This window comes from Papio anubis, chromosome 12 (genome assembly GCF_008728515.1).
Source record: "Papio anubis isolate 15944 chromosome 12, Panubis1.0, whole genome shotgun sequence".
In the NCBI taxonomy this organism is placed as follows: Eukaryota; Metazoa; Chordata; class Mammalia; order Primates; family Cercopithecidae; genus Papio; species Papio anubis.
The window spans coordinates 66927998-66944912 of NC_044987.1; the positions used below are offsets into that span (position 1 = coordinate 66927998).

The 16915-nt window shown below is 44.9% G+C and overlaps 1 protein-coding gene across 22 annotated transcripts in view; it reads left to right on the top strand.

The window, feature by feature from the left end:
* PPFIBP2 (PPFIA binding protein 2) overlaps positions 1-16915 on the top strand; it is a 151746-nt gene that overhangs the window by 107216 nt on the left and 27615 nt on the right. For all 22 annotated transcript variants that reach the window (XR_004177470.1, XM_031653277.1, XM_031653282.1 and 19 more), the window contains 7 exons: positions 2770-2862; positions 7501-7612; positions 10037-10098; positions 11220-11295; positions 13013-13116; positions 14937-15004; positions 16551-16608. Coding sequence is in view for 21 of the 22 variants with exons in the window: in XM_031653277.1 (XP_031509137.1) it covers positions 2770-2862; positions 7501-7612; positions 10037-10098; positions 11220-11295; positions 13013-13116; positions 14937-15004; positions 16551-16608 (573 nt within the window). In the remaining variant the exon portion in view is untranslated. The remainder of the gene's footprint in view (positions 1-2769; positions 2863-7500; positions 7613-10036; positions 10099-11219; positions 11296-13012; positions 13117-14936; positions 15005-16550; positions 16609-16915) is intronic.

Below are 16915 nucleotides of genomic sequence, written 5' to 3' on the forward strand. Positions count from 1 at the left end.
TGTTGGGGGGAAGGATTCGGTGGGAAAGATTTCCTGCTGCATTAAAGGACAGGGGGAAAATAGGAAAGTCAAGATATAAATGTAGATTTGGATAGAGAAGCCTTGAGAGGGTGTTGGCGCATGACCTATGTTGAGTAGGTTACTCCAGCAAGACTTTTAAAGGAAGGTAAAATGTGCGTGTACTCATGTTGGTAGTCAGTGATGGACAACAAGTAACATGGAAGGAAGAGGATGTTCCAGAGGTCACAGAGCCTGGAGAGGATGATCGCTGTGTACCCACAGTGGCAGCTCCTCAGGCAGTAGGAACCTGCATACTTCCGATTCTGATATCAGCTGGCCTGACACCCTCTCCAACAGACTGAGTAGCCTGGCTAGGATACAAGGCTGAGCAGAAGAACCCCCAACTTGTGGGCATTGGAGCCTCTCAGGCAGGGCCAATAATGTTCTCAGAGAATGATTCAGGGTCTGCTGCAAGTCAAAGCAGGTAACTGAGGCCTTGATATCCAGTGATGCAGATCATGGATGCAATAGCCTTAGCTGAGAAGTTTCCTTTTCCTTTTTTTTTTTTTTTTTTTTCCAGCTGGGATTACAGACACTCATCACCACACTTGGCTAATTTTTGTATTTTTAGTAAAGATAGGGTTTCACCATGTTAGCTAGGCTGGTCTCGAGCTCCTGATCTCAAGTGACCCACCCACCTCAGCCTCTCAAAGTGTTGGGATTACAGGCGTGAACCACCGTGCCTGGCCAGAAGTTTTCTTTGTTTTGTTTTTAATGGGCATCAGCAAATGCTCACCTCAGCTAGAAGGCAATCTTAATAAATGACCCTACGAAATTCAAGGGTAAGCAATGTCACTTCGTGGTGGATGATCTCAGAAGGCCAAGACCTCCAGGCCAGTTAAATAATGACTTGAGTTTCATGTGTGCATTCATTGACAAATTGTGCATACCTACTATGTGCCAGGCACTGCAGGATAATCAGAGGTTAGCAAATGCCTCATGGAGTTTACAGCTTAGGAGGAGAGCTAGCTGTTAGCTGTCATACAAATAAATATTTAATTGCATATTATGTAGGAAGTACAAGAGAATATAGCAGAGGGGCCTGATATAGTATGGAGGTCAGGATAGATTTACTCAGGGAGACCTGAAGGATGGGCAGGAGTTAACCTGGCAGAAAATTCAAGACAGAGGGAATGTTACCTGCAAACACCTAAATTGGAGAGAGGAACTGAAAATTATCCATGTGGCTAGAGCATAACTAGGGAGAAAGAGTGATCCAAGAGGCAGGCAGGGAGGTGTCAGGTCATGTGTTGAAGTTTATGAGCTTTGAGAAGCATGGGAGTGCCGTGATCTAATGTATGGTTTGATCATATCACTCCCCCAGATGCCACGGGGTCAACTGCTTTGAGAGGAGCAAGACAACCAAGAAGCAACCAATGAATTGACTGTCCAGGCTGTCAGTGCTAATTGCTAGACCAGAGTGGTGGTGCCTGAGTGGGAAAGAAATGCAACATTCAAGTCGTTTTCCTGGAAGTAGAATTAATAAAACTTGGGGATGAACTGCATACATAGGGGAGGAAGGAGAGGGAGATGCTGAGGATAGATCCTATGTTTCTGGATAAGCTGTTAGATCGATGGATATGGCATTTAGTAAGATGAGAGTAACTAGGAGGGGAGTTGAGGATTCCACTTGGCACATGACGGTCCGGAGATGCCTGTGAGCATCCATGTGATGTTAAGTAGGAAGTTTGTTGTGTGAGACTGCAGTTCAGAAAGCCTATGGAAATAATTATCTTTATGCCAATTCTTCTGATGGGAGCTAGTCAGCAGGACTAATTGTCTGTTAAGAGAATCTTGGTTCAAGATAACAGTGCTTAGTGGAGTCATCTTTATAGAAGGAGTAGTTTTACAAACAAGGGTCCTGGAGTCAGAATATAGGGGCTTGAATTCCATGTAAGAGAAAATTGTTTGTGTCACCTCCCCACTCAGCAACCTTCAGTGACTCACTACTGTCCAAAGAATGGCATCAGAACTCATCATATGTATTCTCATCCTCAAGCCTTTACCTTAGGGCCTCACCTTAACTTCTCAGCCTCATCTTCCACTGTGTACCTACACCCATCCTCAGCTCCAGCCCCATGAGTTATCTCCCTTTCTGTCTCCTATCTTTACTCCTCCCTGGATGCTTTCTCCCTCCCTTCTTTTTTCAAACTATTATCTTCTTCTGAACTGGAACACCCATTATGACATCTATATTTGGCCCTTAACGTTTGTTCCCTTAGGGTTTCATTTTTTTCCTCTGTGAGGCCTTCCAGGATTACAGGCCCCTTCTTCTATCTTCCTTCACTCCCAGCACAGAGAGATGCTCCCAATTAGCCTGTTTCCTACTACTTTGCATCACAGGGAAGAAGCTGCCTCATTTCAGCAGCTCTGTTCTTCCCACTCCAAAGCCTCGCCTGCCTGCCTATACTCATGTGTGTGATGCTGGCATACCCCGCAGAGGACATAGATGTCAGAGAAAGGGGCAGGCAGAACAGGTTCTAAAACTAAAAGGAAAGTTTTCACTTTCTTATGTCTGGAATGCACTGGCCTTTGTTTTTTAATGGCCATACAGCTTTCCTGAAACAAGGGCCTTGTTTAAAGATTAAAGCTGCTATGTGGAGCTTGATGTGGTTGCTGCATCCCCTATGCATGAGCTTAACCAAGTTGGTAAATCGAGAGCACATCTTTTAACCATCAGAACTTTGTCTTTCTCCCTCATCCCTCTAGGAGTTACTGCAAGAGCTCAGGCACCTCAAAATCAAAGTGGAAGAACTGGAAAATGAACGGAATCAGTATGAATGGAAGCTAAAGGCCACTAAGGTAAATGGCACTCCTGATGCTTACGGAGAGAGTACGAGGGCCTTGTGGAGAAGGTCTGCATTCCAGCTTGGGGGTTTCCAGTAGCCTAAGTTTGAAAATGCAAATCAGCCCTCCAGTGTGGACACACAACAGTGCCCAGATTGGGCAGCAGACAGACTTGATCCAGGAAAGATCCTCATGGAGAAAGCCTGTGAGATTATGAATTGCTCAAGTGTAGTAACCCAGTCTGCTTCCTCTCCCTGCACCCCATAATGCCTGGCTGAAGCTGGACCAAGAAGGGGCTAGGAGTGGGGGAGCAAGTGAGTGGCAAGCAGTGAGTCATGAGTCCTAAAGCAGATGTTGGATGCATCATTTTAAATTCAGTAGTCCCTTCTAGAATCAGTTTTTCAAAAAATAGGCATGCTTTATATTTGGCACAAAATATAATCCTAAAAATGATATAAGCTTTGAATGATTTCTTCAATCAAATCATGTTTCTCTTAAACTAGGGAGCCTGCAATTTAAAGGACACCAAAAATAAATTATATTGTGAAATAAATTTCTTCCCTCCCCTCTTTGTTTCTTCCTTCTTTTCCTATACTAAAGTGCAGAGATCAAAACTAGTGGGTTACAAGTAGCCCATGAATTTTTTTGGCCTGCACATTGGATTTTAAAATGGTGAATTGTTATTTAAATTTCAGGAAGTTTACATTAGGCTACAGTTAGGTTTCCTTTGGGGAGTATGGGGAGATGGGAGGCTCACACCTGCCTTCCCCTACTGTGTCTGCAGTGCCACCCAAGGGCATTACTGGATCGTTTTTATTAGAATTTTCTTAACTTCTACTTTGTATTTTTATTTTTTGTGCAGGTTAATTGCTAATTATTATAAAAACAGTAACACACACTATAGAGAATGTTCAAAACATAAAAAATTAAAGGAATCAAAAGCACTCATACCACCCAGGTACTACCAGTGCTAATATTTCCTTCCATGTATTCTCTTCTGTTTTAGGTCTGTGTCAGGCCATTCTTGCATTGCTACAAGTAAATAGCTTAGACTAGGTAATTTATAAAGAAGAGGTTTAATTAGCTCAGGGTACTGCAGGTTTTACAGGAAGCATGCTGGTCGCATCCGCTCAGCTTCTAGTGAAGCCTTAGGGAGTTTTCAGTCATGGCAGAAGGCAAAAGCAGGAGCAAGTGAGAGAGACGAGAGGAGGTGCCACAAACTTTTAAACAACCTCATCTCGTGAAAACTCACTCACAATTGCGAGGACAGCACCAAGAGGGTGGCACCACCATTCATGAGAAATCTACCCTCATGATCCATTCACCTCCTACCAGGGCCCACCTCCAATACTGGGGATTACAGTTCAACATGAGATTTGGCAGAAAGAAATATTCAAACATCAGGGTCTCCCTATCTCTGTCTCTTAATTTTTATTGTTGATAATTTATATGCAATTTTGTATCATGCTATTATTTAAAATTTTATGACTTCTCATGTTATCAAAATAAAGCACTGAACATATGTAAATATGTAATCTAGTGTATACATGTAAAATAATTTGATTAATCATTTTACAGATAATGAAATGGATGCACAGAGAGATTTAACTTTCCCAGGATTTTACAGCTATTTGGTACCAAGCCTAGGCAATCAGACCCATCTGTGTCCTGGCCTGTGTGTATCTGAGTGTAGTTGTGTATGTGTATGCTTCACAGGCACCAGCTCTAGGGGCACTGGTTTTGTCCAGTAGCTCAGAACCTTCCATCACAATGCCCCACTCAAACAAGCCCTGTCTTGGGGAAACCTTTGAAGTTGTACACCCTCTGTCGTAAAACCAAATAATACTTTTCTTTTTAAATTACCCCAGCTCTTTGCCTTGGCATGTAGACCTTTGAGATGCTAAGGGTTATTTAATAACTACCAGGTGTGGAGCACTTCCTATGTGCCAGAATGTACCAAGCTATTTGCACACATTTGATCATATAATCCATAAAATCACCTAGTGAGGTATATGTTTTTTTATTCTCACTTGACTGGGAAGGAAACAGAGGCTCAGCATGGCCAAGCTGAGGTTCACATCTGGGTCTGTGTCATTCCTGTGCCTTCATGTTGTTTCCAACCTCATCCTGATTCCCTGCAGAGAAAACCAGCACTGTTTTTGGAAGTTTTTCACTTTTCTGCTTAAGGCCTCTCAGTCCCTGAAGGGGATTCATCTCCCAGTGCAATGACAGTAGGGCATGGTCCCTGGGTTTAATGAGGCACAGCATCTGCAGGGACTCAGACAGTAGCATACACAGTCAAGTGGCAGTAACATACACAGTCAAGTAGGTCTCTGGACTGTTCTTGGCCTTCCCAACTGTGGGGACAGAGATCGTTCAAAGGATAACAGAGCCCCTATAGAGTCTGGCCTATTTCTGTGGAAATTAGCACAAGGCAGGTTGGACCCAGTCACTTGGTCTGTAGGGTCCATTGTATATACCTACAGGACCTCCCCTAGAGGCAGGGCTCAGGAAGAAGAGCCCTCATAGTGCCAGGTGCTAGATTCTGTCTTGATCAGTCCACACTGCTGAATTCCCAACTGTGGGGCCAGCAGACAAGCATCAGGTATCCAGATTTCTGACAGAGACCAGTGCCCATCTTGTCCACAAAGAAAGGGAGAAATGGGTGTGGAGAGGTACAAGAAAAGTTAAAGGAATATCTTTCAAGAATCATCTGGCCTTTGTAGAAACGGATTTGAGACTCCCAAAGCTAATATATTCAGAAGCCATTGTCACCATGAGTCATAAGCCCATGGGCATCTTTGCCTTGAGTGAGCTCTGATAAACTGCTCCATAGCTGCATGTCTCAGCAAGCGGGTTGCACAGCAGGACCCAGCTCTTGGCCTCTGTGAGTAGAGGGGCAGTGCTTCATTATGAACGTTGGAATAAGGAAACCCTACCCCTTGTCATCTCTTTATATGGTCATCCCTGTCCTATTTGGGGGATGTTAGGGAAGGTGATTCAGAAACCCTTGAGGTGAGCTCAGGGAGCCCAAGCCTGGTACGAGTGGCCTTCATCTGTCCTGTTAACTCAGAAGCAGACATGCGGTGGTGGGTGGAGCCCTGACACTGGAGCAGGCAGGCCAGGGTTTGCATCCTGGCCTGGTCACCAAGTAGCTCTGTGACTGACACAGAATCTTCTATTACTCCCGTTTGCTCCCTGATGACTTACGGAGATATTGTTTCCTCAGGTGGTTTCTTGTGAGGATTTGATGTAAGAAAGTGAGCGCAGGGGCTGATCAGGGTGGGTGCTCAGTCTTTGTGCTGAAACTGAACACAAGGCCTGTCCAGCAACAGAGTTGCCAACAGGGCCAGTATTCACTTAATTACTTGGGGTTGTTCAAATATTAACTTGGGCCTTTGTGGAAATGAACAGCTCATACTATGACCTTGAGGACCAAAGGTGGGACATGATAGGGCCAACACATGGGGAAGGGGTGGCCAGAGGAGAAGCCTTTGCTGTCTTTTATTGACCAACTCCACATTCGATGCTCATCCCTTTTCTTACCTGGTTTGATGCAGAGAGAATTGAACCAATTATCCACAAAGAAAAGAATAGGATGAGAGGAGCAAATAGCAGTAGCATTTATTGAGCTCTTAGTATATACTAAATATTGGACTAGGTCGTTCATAACCATTATCTTAAGCCTTATTGCAGTCCCATGAAGTAGGTGTAGTTTTTCCCATTTTATAGGTGAGCTGAGACTCAGAAAGGTTAACTTACTTGCCCAAGGTCACCCAACTAAAGAGAATCAAGGTTTGTTTGACTCCAAAATCCAGGTACCTCTTGGGACAGGACCTATACAATTCTGATCTCCTAATGAGTATGGGAAAGCATGAACAACCACACCTAGTGTTGTGTATGAAATTTAACCTGCACTACTTAATTGCGACCTGGGAACCATCTAGTGCAGCTGCCTGTGTGTGTGCAAATATGAATGTATGTGTGTACTTATGAGCTGTGTATACATGCTTTTTTGCCAAAGTATGTAAATTAAGCACTCCTGAATGTTTGTACATCTATATATGAGTGAACATGCACACATGCCTGGACGTTGGAGAGAGGCAGTGACTGTGCCCAAAGGGTAGGAGCGTGTTGAAGGAGGGAGCCCTTGGCTTACCTTTTCTCCACCAGTGGTGATTTGGCTTCTGCTGTATTTTCTGTGTGGGTTGGAAAGATGAAAGCTGCATGCACTTGTTACAGTGGTGTCTCTAAATGTTATTGCATGAGTATCTTGGGAGAAGGAAGACCACATCCAGAATATCCTCCTCTGCACCAAGGACAGCCCTCCCATTGCACACAATCCCAACTCCTCATCACAATCCCAGTCCTCACAGGGCAGGGGAGAGAAAACCTGGTCATGTAGGAAGTTGCAGGGGAAGAAGCACATTGATGTCCAGAGCTGTGGGGGAGGGCCAGGATGGCCTAGAAGAGTGAATTCAGTCAGCAGAGTTCCACCTGTAGAGAGGGCAGTGAGCCCCTGCTACTGCTCACCTCTTCTCCTAACTCCTGATTCACCCTGGTGCCTGATGGGCTCTGGACTCTGACGAGAGGCACTTCATCATGATTTAGCAGTCCTTCTGACCTGGTAGGGATCCTCTGTTGCTTTTCCAGGCTGAAGTCGCCCAGCTGCAAGAACAGGTGGCCCTGAAAGATGCAGAAATTGAGCGTCTGCACAGCCAGCTCTCCCGGACAGCAGCTCTCCACGGTGACCACACAGAGAGAGGTGACTAGCTTGACTGTGACAAAATGCAGTTGTCTGGGTCCCTGGGCCTACTCTTATAAGTGAGCCTGTTTTTCTATAAATGAGTGTGCATATGCTTGTGTGTGTAGCCATGCTAATGGACATGCATATATGTGTGCAAGCATGGCCAAGTGAATGGATGCACCAGTGTGTGTGTTTATGTGTGTCCCTATAATGCAGCACTATTGTGGAATCATTCCCATGGAACTCTCCCCTAACTAGAAGGCTTTTTTCAGATGCACAGAAGTTCTGTGCAGCCACCTCTGGAGCTTTTACTGAAAATGCAGGAAATACCTAACTCTCTCATTTGATTGAAAGGCCTTACTTCTGTATCATCACCAAAGGGGAGGCTTTAGCAATTTATTCAGTCGTTTCATGGATATCTGCCTGATGCTTGTATAAGGCCCTGAGATTACAGAAACAAGTCAGTTCTTTTTCATTCTTGAGGTTTCAAATCTTACCTCTCAGAAACACCTTTCCTGGCCACCCTAACTCAAATAGGTGGTCCCAGTCCTATTATTCTCTAACTCCATATCCTTTCTTTTTCCTGCCTAGCACTTATTATAACTTACCAGTGTTGTGTGTTATCCCCACTCTGGGGCAAGGACTATATGTTTCTTGTTTAAGAGCATATCCACAAAGCCCAGCACAATATTCGGCCCATTGTAGAAATATTTCTTGTGGAAATATTTCATTGTAGAAATATTTCCCTAAGAAATATTTCTTGAATAAGTGAAAGGATGGTGAATGGTCCCTGAGGAGTTCAAGTCTTGCTGATCAAAAATAGAGGATAAATCCTCAACTACTGTAATGAACACATAAATCTTTATGGCTGTGTGCCATGTATACAAAATGATCACACACCTTTCAACTTCTCCACTCACTACCAGGCTGCAGAGCAATGCTGAAGATCATATAGTCCTACGGGTTGGTGTCACTACCTAGTCACATCCTGGCCTCAGCACTGCTTAGCTTGGATCCGCAGCTGGGGTGTGGAAGCCATGCAACAATGGCTTAGGCTGGAGAAGGAAATTAGTTATCAACATGCTCATGCCTCTCCTAGCTTTTCTCAGTGTCCGCCCAAGCCATTGGCTGTGTTGCCTACCTGCCAAGGCCTGCTTGTAGAGGCTGGGCTCTACTAAGACACCCTGGACTATCTCTGATGCTAAGCCTGAACAGAGAGTGCCCCATGTCATGACTTCTAGGCCAGGCAGCCTTCCCAGTCTACCCCTCCTCTCCCCACAGTCTGAGCCTCCCAGGCCCTACCCCACTCCATTACTGGGTACTTTCTAGAGCTGGTCCTTGGGTCATTTGCTGTCGAAGTTAGGTTCTGACCAGTGGATCAGGGTTTGCCAGTCTTCATATGAAGCTTACTGCCCTCCCCAGCAAAGTGAGCTGCAGAGCTGATATTAGCTACCCAGAGCCTAAATAATGAGCAAGCGATTATCCACTTTATTCTGAAAATTAATCTCCACAACTATTTACACAAAGTCCATAGATCTACTGTTGCTATTCTTGTTAGATGTAACAAGCATCCCAAAAGAAAATGGGAGGCCTATATATTCCCTTGACTCCTGTACTTTTTTTTGATATAGACATCCCTATTCCCATTTAGGAAGAGGCATAGATCCTTCTTTGAACAATCTAGCTATGTGCCAATTCCTAGAGTATCTGGCAAATGACCTCCAGCTTCCTTAGGCTCTCCAAAACAGTTAAGGAATCAACAGAGTCCCTGTTGGGTCCAGACTGAGAGAAGGCTGCGGGTTTTCCACCGCAGACCGACAGATTTCTCAGCCCATAGGGAAATTCTGGTTTATGATGAAATAAGATTGTTTATCCTTAACCCAGCATTTGCATATATGTATATATCCCAATACATCTAAACATTTGTTAGTCAGTTTTGACTATATCATTTCAAATTAAGCCAAGTACCAACTCTTTTACATAATTTTTATTTCCCAGTCTTCACTCAACTGTAGATTCTTTTAATGTTAAATTCTCCTCTTCCTACAATTTGTCAGACTGTATGATTTTCTTCAAAGCCAGCCGGAAGCCCAGGTACATGCCTACTCAAGTTGTAAAGGATAAAAATGTCTATATTCTTAGGAGATGTTGGTTTTGAAGGATTTTTGGCTTCCTCTGTGTCACCTCAAGTACATGGGCATTTTGATTTTGCCCATAAATGTCTGTAAAGAGAAGACAGCATACTGGATTCCTTCATTTAGTAGTCTAGCAAATATTTAAAGAGAATGAGTCTGTGGCAGACACCATCCTGGCCTCTTTAAAGAACTAAAAGAGCCATGTTCACATGGAAAGTCTTCGTTTGAACTTGGGAGGCATCATAGCAAGTGTGGAGAGCTGTTTGCATTTATATAAATAATTATTTCTATACCCGAATTCTTTTAGACCAAGAAATTCAACGTCTGAAAATGGGGATGGAAACTTTGCTGCTTGCCAATGAAGATAAGGTGAGATGGTCATTGGGTAGCCTTGTCTTTTCCATGCTTACATCCCTGGCTCTGTTTGGTCCCTGCTGATCTCTGATATTCTGGACAGGGCCATACTTATTATGCCATTGACATAGGGGTATGTCAGGAGAATGACTTATGCCTCCTAGAGACCTGGCCTCAGCCACCTGTTTTTAGCTTTGAGAAATGGAAAGTTTGTCTAAATGGAATCTCCTAAAGGCAGATTATAGCCCTGCCTGTTCCTGCTGGTGTGGGGGGAAAAAAAATACTGCTGCTGCTGTGATCACTGCTAATATCATAGCTCTTGCTGGAATTCCTAGCAAAATAGCCCCCCCAATCTCCCATATGCATGATCTGACAATAGAACCATCATAGAGACATTTGGCAGCATGCTGTGCCTCAGTTTACTCTGCCATCTTATATCCTTTGCATCTAATTTTGGCACAGTCATAAATAGCCACCTCTATAAATAAAGAGTACCTGGCTGGTATAAACATCATCTCTGAGGATCACAACCCTTCATTTTACAGATGAGGAAACAGACTCAGAGTACTTAAGTAATTTGGCCTAAGGTCAGGTAACTAGTAAATAGCACAGCCAGCTTTCACACCCAAGTTTATCTATGACCTGTGTGGTCTCCCAAGTTCCTTTCAAGGCCTTTGCCTTGAATGAAACAATCTTCTCTGGGAATTTACTCTGCAGTATGAGGTATCTCAGACTCCTAGGGAACAAATGAGTATATTGGGATAAACATGACAGCTTTATTTTAGTCTTTTTTTGTGTCGCTCCAGTGGGCAACACTAGGACCAGGAGGCAGATTTCAATGACCACTTCAGGAAGGTAGGAAGACAGTGAGTTTCGTGCTTCTGAAAATGTTTAAGCCCTGTGAAGGGTGTCTCAGATGACTCACAGTCTTCAGGTAGAGTCGTGAATGCCTGCAGATGCCTATGAGGCAGACCACTGAAATCCCAGCTCTGTGGAATGGGGCCTGGACACTCTTTTCCTTTGGTTCCACGTGGGATTTCTTCTCCTTGTGCCCAGAACATAGCGTGGGTCCCAAAATGAAATCATCTGAGCTGCCAGCGTAGCATTAATCTAAATCTCTGCTCACACTGTGGCAGGACCGTCGGATAGAGGAGCTTACGGGGCTGTTAAACCAGTACCGGAAGGTAAAGGAGATTGTGATGGTCACTCAAGGTAAGAGCAAGGGCAATCCTATCATTGTCTCTGAAAGATATTCCATCAGCTGTGTTAAATCCAGGGGCAGTCCTGCTAGCAGCCGTTTCACCTCTATTTCGGAGAAGACTCCCTACTGGAGAACAGAGCTGTTTAGACTTTTCTGCATGATGAGAAATTAGCAGTTGTTGATTTCCAGAAATATTACCAAATGGAAGTCAGCTCAGGGCCTTCAGGGACTATCCAGATCACCAAGAATATAAAGCCTGTGAATTCCCCATCCTTGGAGGGTCTCTTATGCACCTTCCCAGGACACACCTTAGAGGCAGCAAGTGCAACTAAACCTGGATCAAAAATCAACTCAGTGCTGTCATTGAGGATTAGAGCTCATCCACCTCCTAGAAAATCTAAAGCTCCGCAGCAGACTCAAAGGGCCCTCTGGGAGCCTTCTTCGAGTTGCTGGGCCTGAGTTGCTATAGGAAGTCACAGGACAGAGAGAGCTGCTGTGTTTTATATTTGCCGCCCAGACTGAATGCAACATGCAAGCAGCATCAGGGTTCTTATGGGCATAGTGGTGCATGTGCCAGGCTGCCTTCACTGTTCATGCCATTGACCTGGGCTCCCATCATAGATCCTGAGGAAGCAGCTGTTTCACAGCACAGGGCTGCTTTGAAGGATATTCAGGAACCTCTGATTCTGGCTGAGCTTCTGCCTCTTCTTGGGAAGAAGCCAAGCCTCTACCAGGATGTGGCTGACTGGTCACTGACCAGGGCCTCTGCCAGCCCTCACACACAGCCCTCTTTTTTTTTTTTTTTTTTGAGATGGAGTGTCACTCTGTCACCCAAGTTGGAGTGCAGTGGCACAATCTCAGCTCACTGTAACCTCTGCCTCCCAAGTTTAAGCAATTCTTATGCCTCAGCCTCCTGAGTAGCTGGGATTACAGGCACCTGCCTGTAATTTTTGTATTTTTAGTGGAAATGGGGTTTCAACATGTTGACCAGGCTAGTCTGGAACTCCTGACCTCAAGTGATCCGCCTGCCTCAGCCTCCCAAAGTGCTGAGATTATAGGCGTGAGCCACTGCACCTGGCCTCACAGCCCTCTTTTTAAGATCATGGATCAAGCCACTCTCAGGGCTTTGATTGCCTGTAGCTAAGGAGTGAGAAGTTTGGAGGCAGGGGGTACCTTACCTCTGTTCTGCAAATAAACTTTGACCTTGAAATGATCCTGATGCCAGCCCTTGCTCAGATGCCCTGAAGATTCTTCAGAATCACACTCTTACTGTCCCTTTATATATTTGTTAGTCCTTCTTTTTTTTTTTTTTTTTTTTTTTTTGAGACGGAGTCTCGCTCTGTCACCCAGGCTGGAGTGCAGTGGCCGGATCTCAGCTCACTGCAAGCTCCGCCTCCCAGGTTCACGCCATTCTCCTGCCTCAGCCTCCCGAGTAGCTGGGACTATAGGCACCCGCCACCTCGCCCGGCTAATTTTTTGTATTTTTTAGTAGAGATGGGGTTTCACCGTGTTAGCCAGGATGGTCTCGATCTCCTGACCTCGTGATCCGCCCATCTCGGCCTCCCAAAGTGCTGGGATTACAGGCTTGAGCCACCGCGCCCGGCCCCTTGTTAGTCCTTCTTAATGAAGGGGAAACAATGTTAAAATTTTGCAGTACGATTATAAGTTTCTAAACAATTCACGTAGTATGAATTCAACAATTCACTCTTACTGCATTAATGCTTGCAGGGCCTTCAGAGAGAACTCTCTCAATCAATGAAGAAGAACCGGAGGGAGGTTTCAGAAAGTGGAACACTACAAATAAGGGCCCTGAAGAATTATTTAAACAAGAGGTACTGTGTTTCCATCCGTGATGTAGGGTTTCAGCAGCTCCTCCGAGCTTGCCCTGAGCTTGAGGGAGGATCTAGTCAGACATGTGTCAGGTACATATCTTGGCAGGTGAATACTTAAATTTAATAAAGTGCCCCTCAGGCTGTGGTGGGGATAGGGGAGCAAGAGGCTGAGGCTCTGGCCTGTGCTCTGGTTGGAGGCAGCATGGTGGATACTGGAACTTTCAAGGATAGGAGTTCTTCTTTTTAATCAGGCTGCTAGTTTATTTTTATCTTTTTTTTTTTTCCTCTGGAATGTAAGCATAGACCAAAGGTGGTGTTTGATTTATCTACCACCCTTTCTCCCAGGTCTGCAGTAATGCCTGATACCCAGTAGAATTCAACAAATATTTGTTGAATGAACGAACATGTCTTGCTCATTTAGAGGAATTAACTGCAACCTCTGAAATGCTGCGTTCCTTCCTGACAGATACGCCCTTCAGCCCCTATAGCCAGGACACAGATTTTCCTTCTCATCTATTTCATTTGTTTAAAATCTGGTCCTATTGTATGACTCTCTCTAGACTTAAGCTAGATGCAAATAAACAAAACCTCAGGTGAAGGAGGGGCTTCAGCCTAGGGTCCAAAAGATTCCTGAAACTTCAGACTATCAAACTGAAAAGAATCTTAGTGCTTCAGTTGAACCTTTTTAATTAAGGAGCAAAAGCATCATCCAGTGAGCCAGTTATTGACTCAGAACAAGCACACCAGATTGCTGGCAATTACAGAATAGCGGCGTCCAAGTCTTACTGTATACCTCCATGTGGTCACTGTGATGAACAATCTATCTGGCAGAATCTGGACTTGAACCCAGGTCTGACCACAAAGCCTAGGCTTTTAAAACTATACTGTAATGCCAGGGTTGTTCTTATAGTAGACCAAGAGGATGCTAGGATCTAGAGAAAAGAGGCAGTACTGGAGACTGTGTTCTTTCATAACCACCATTAGCTCAAGGTGGCTCCGCCTGTGATGCTAGGTGCACTACTGAAGGCACAGTGTTGTACTAGGTGCAATACTGAAGACGCAGGACTGTATTCTTTCATACCATCATTAGCTCGTGGTCGTTCCACCTGTAACGTTCCTTCCTTTCTTGCCTTAACCAGTTTTCATTTCTCAAAATTCAGCTCAGCTGTTCTCCTCTCCAAAGCTTTCTCAGCCTTCCCATCAGTGAGAGGGAGCCCCTCTCTCCCACTATTCCCATATTGTGTTACAGGTGTTGGAGCCAAAAGAACATTGCACATTGTTCTGTTCTCCTAATTTACTTGTCTGTCTCCCAGATGTGAGGAGTGCTAGCTCCAGACCTGGCACAGGGCCTGGCAGGGAGTAGATGTTGCTGATGTTTATTGGGTGACCATATCAAATGGGATTCTCTCATTGAAAGCAACAAAATTTGGCTCTGGCTAACCTAAGCCAAAAAGAATTGTTTTTAAAAGAGTGTGCAGTGGCTTGCTGAATGAAAGGAAAAGCTGAAGAACCAAGCTCAGGAAGGGAAGGAGCAGAAAAAGCCCAAGAACCCAGGTCTCAGGACTCTACTGCTGGGATATGAACATGATCTAAGCTCTAGGGCCCAGGAAGGAGAGGCAAGCTGGCCCAGATGGACTGATAGGCCTACCACGCCCCCTTGGCATCTTGAAAGAGCAAGGCATCTATAATGATGTATCCACTATGGCTGTACCCAGGGAGGAAATATCTCCCTAAAAGGAATCATGTAAAGAAGGGGGAAAGATGGTGGGTGGTCCCCAAACAGACTGTCCTCTACCATGACTCTTCTGTCTCTGATGCAGATGCCTCCGAGATGTAGCTCTCCTACAGTGGGGCCACCTCCATTGCCACAGAAATCACTGGAAGCCAGGTAAGAGACCTGGGCATTTCCCCACAGCCACTGTGCTCTCAGGCTTGCCTTGGGGCTGCCGAAGTGGATGGTGAGGGCCGTGAATGGTAAACATGGCCACTGCATCTTAGGTGCACCTGCCCATCTGTTGTTAGGGCAGTTACAAACCAAGCCTACCTCTTTTGGCCACAGAAGGGCTTCTCATCCTTCAGGCTAAGGGTGTGGATCATTGTCACTGAGAAAGGATCTGGCCAGGGATTGGAGCGTCAGAGGAGAGGTGGCTGCAACTCATCTGTGTCTTACAACAGCTCCTCAGAGCTGAGAGCATCGTGTGATGTGTGTTGCTTTTGTCAGCCTCTGCTTCCTGCTCTTAGAGCGAATTTAGCCCTTTGGCAATCAAAGCTCTCTGGGGATGGCCATGTCTTCTCATAGCAATTGGTCTAATTGCTTTAGGGATGCTTCACAACAATGAACTAATAATGGGCTCACCTCTGAGGTCATTTGACTGCCATCTCTCTTGTTCCCTCTAAAATAAACCTAAATCTAGTTCCCTAGGCCTGCACTTTAGCACACATTTTGAAATTGAGCCCCATGTAAGGGTAACATGGAGGCTTCACTACAAAGAACAGGCTGCCTTTCAGCTAAGGTGTTGGGGCAGATGACCACAAGCATCACAGAAACTCCCCAGAATGGTGCTGAGGCTCCAGAGCCTGCACTCTGAGTCCACTTTCCAGAAAGCAGTTGTTCCCTTGAGCCTTTAGCCCAGAGGAAAATGGTAATGTTAAAGAAGTTGATCAGGCAATCCTTAGTTTTGGAGAATAAGAATTGTGGTTTATGAGTTCACTGAGGGAAAGTCAATACCAAGGAACTCAGACTGACCAGATTTACAAGAGACTAATATTTGTTTAAATGATGACTTATTCGTATAAACTGAGAAATATGACTGCCAAGGAGACTTGGCACAGGTTACCCTTGTGACCACTGGTGGCATTGCCTCTTGACACATTTGGTGCCCTTCTCTGAAAAATAGACCCTGAAAGAACCAAATGAGTCTAAGCAGACTAGACGGGCATGCAGATCCAGAGCAGAGTGTGGAAGGGTCCTAGCAGGTGATGTTCTAGAGCCATGGCTGGCTAATGTGTTCATCTGCACTCTGAGGAGGCCCAGGTCCCTGGTCCCTGGTCCCTGGATTACTCTTAGAATCAGAGTAATCAGTGCCTTTCCGCTCTTTTGACACTGTAGACCTTGGTCTTTTATGACCACACCATTGTCACCTCAGTGCAGCAGAATTGAGTGTATTCTGGCTTTTTGTGCAATGTCAAGAACATTTCATTTGGATTTAAGTGACCCCCTCATGCCCTTGCTAACACATTATTGATCCAGTCTATCCCCCAAGGTGGGCCAGTCTCATTTTGTATGTAAAGGCTATTATGAGAGGGTATTTTTTTTTTCAATGACCTTGAACCTAAGCCCAAGACCACTGGTTAAGCATTTGAAATGGCATCTGCATGAGTGATAACATGTACCTCCTTCTCATAACTATTTCTTTCTTTTGTGTTTTTTTCAGGGCTCAGAAAAAGCTCTCTTGTAGTCTAGAAGACTTGAGAAGTGAATCTATGGATAAGGTCAGCTCATCAACCTATCCTTAAAGATGACTGAGTTACTTTTTTGGGCCTAGCATAGTACTGGGATATATACAGGCAGGTCCTGGTCCCTACCTTGTAGAGGATTTTATAAAGTTGTGGGAGAACCAGGAATTACATGAACATTTTGAGAAAATTAACCAACTGGGTATGGCCCAAAGCATCTTATAGGAAGGACAATTCAGGAAATGCTGCCTGGAATTGATGAGAGAAGATGTTGAGGTCGGCAAAGCTTGGTTAGAGTCTGCCGGGTACCAGCAGGTTTTGGGAAATGGTGGGGAGTAGAACG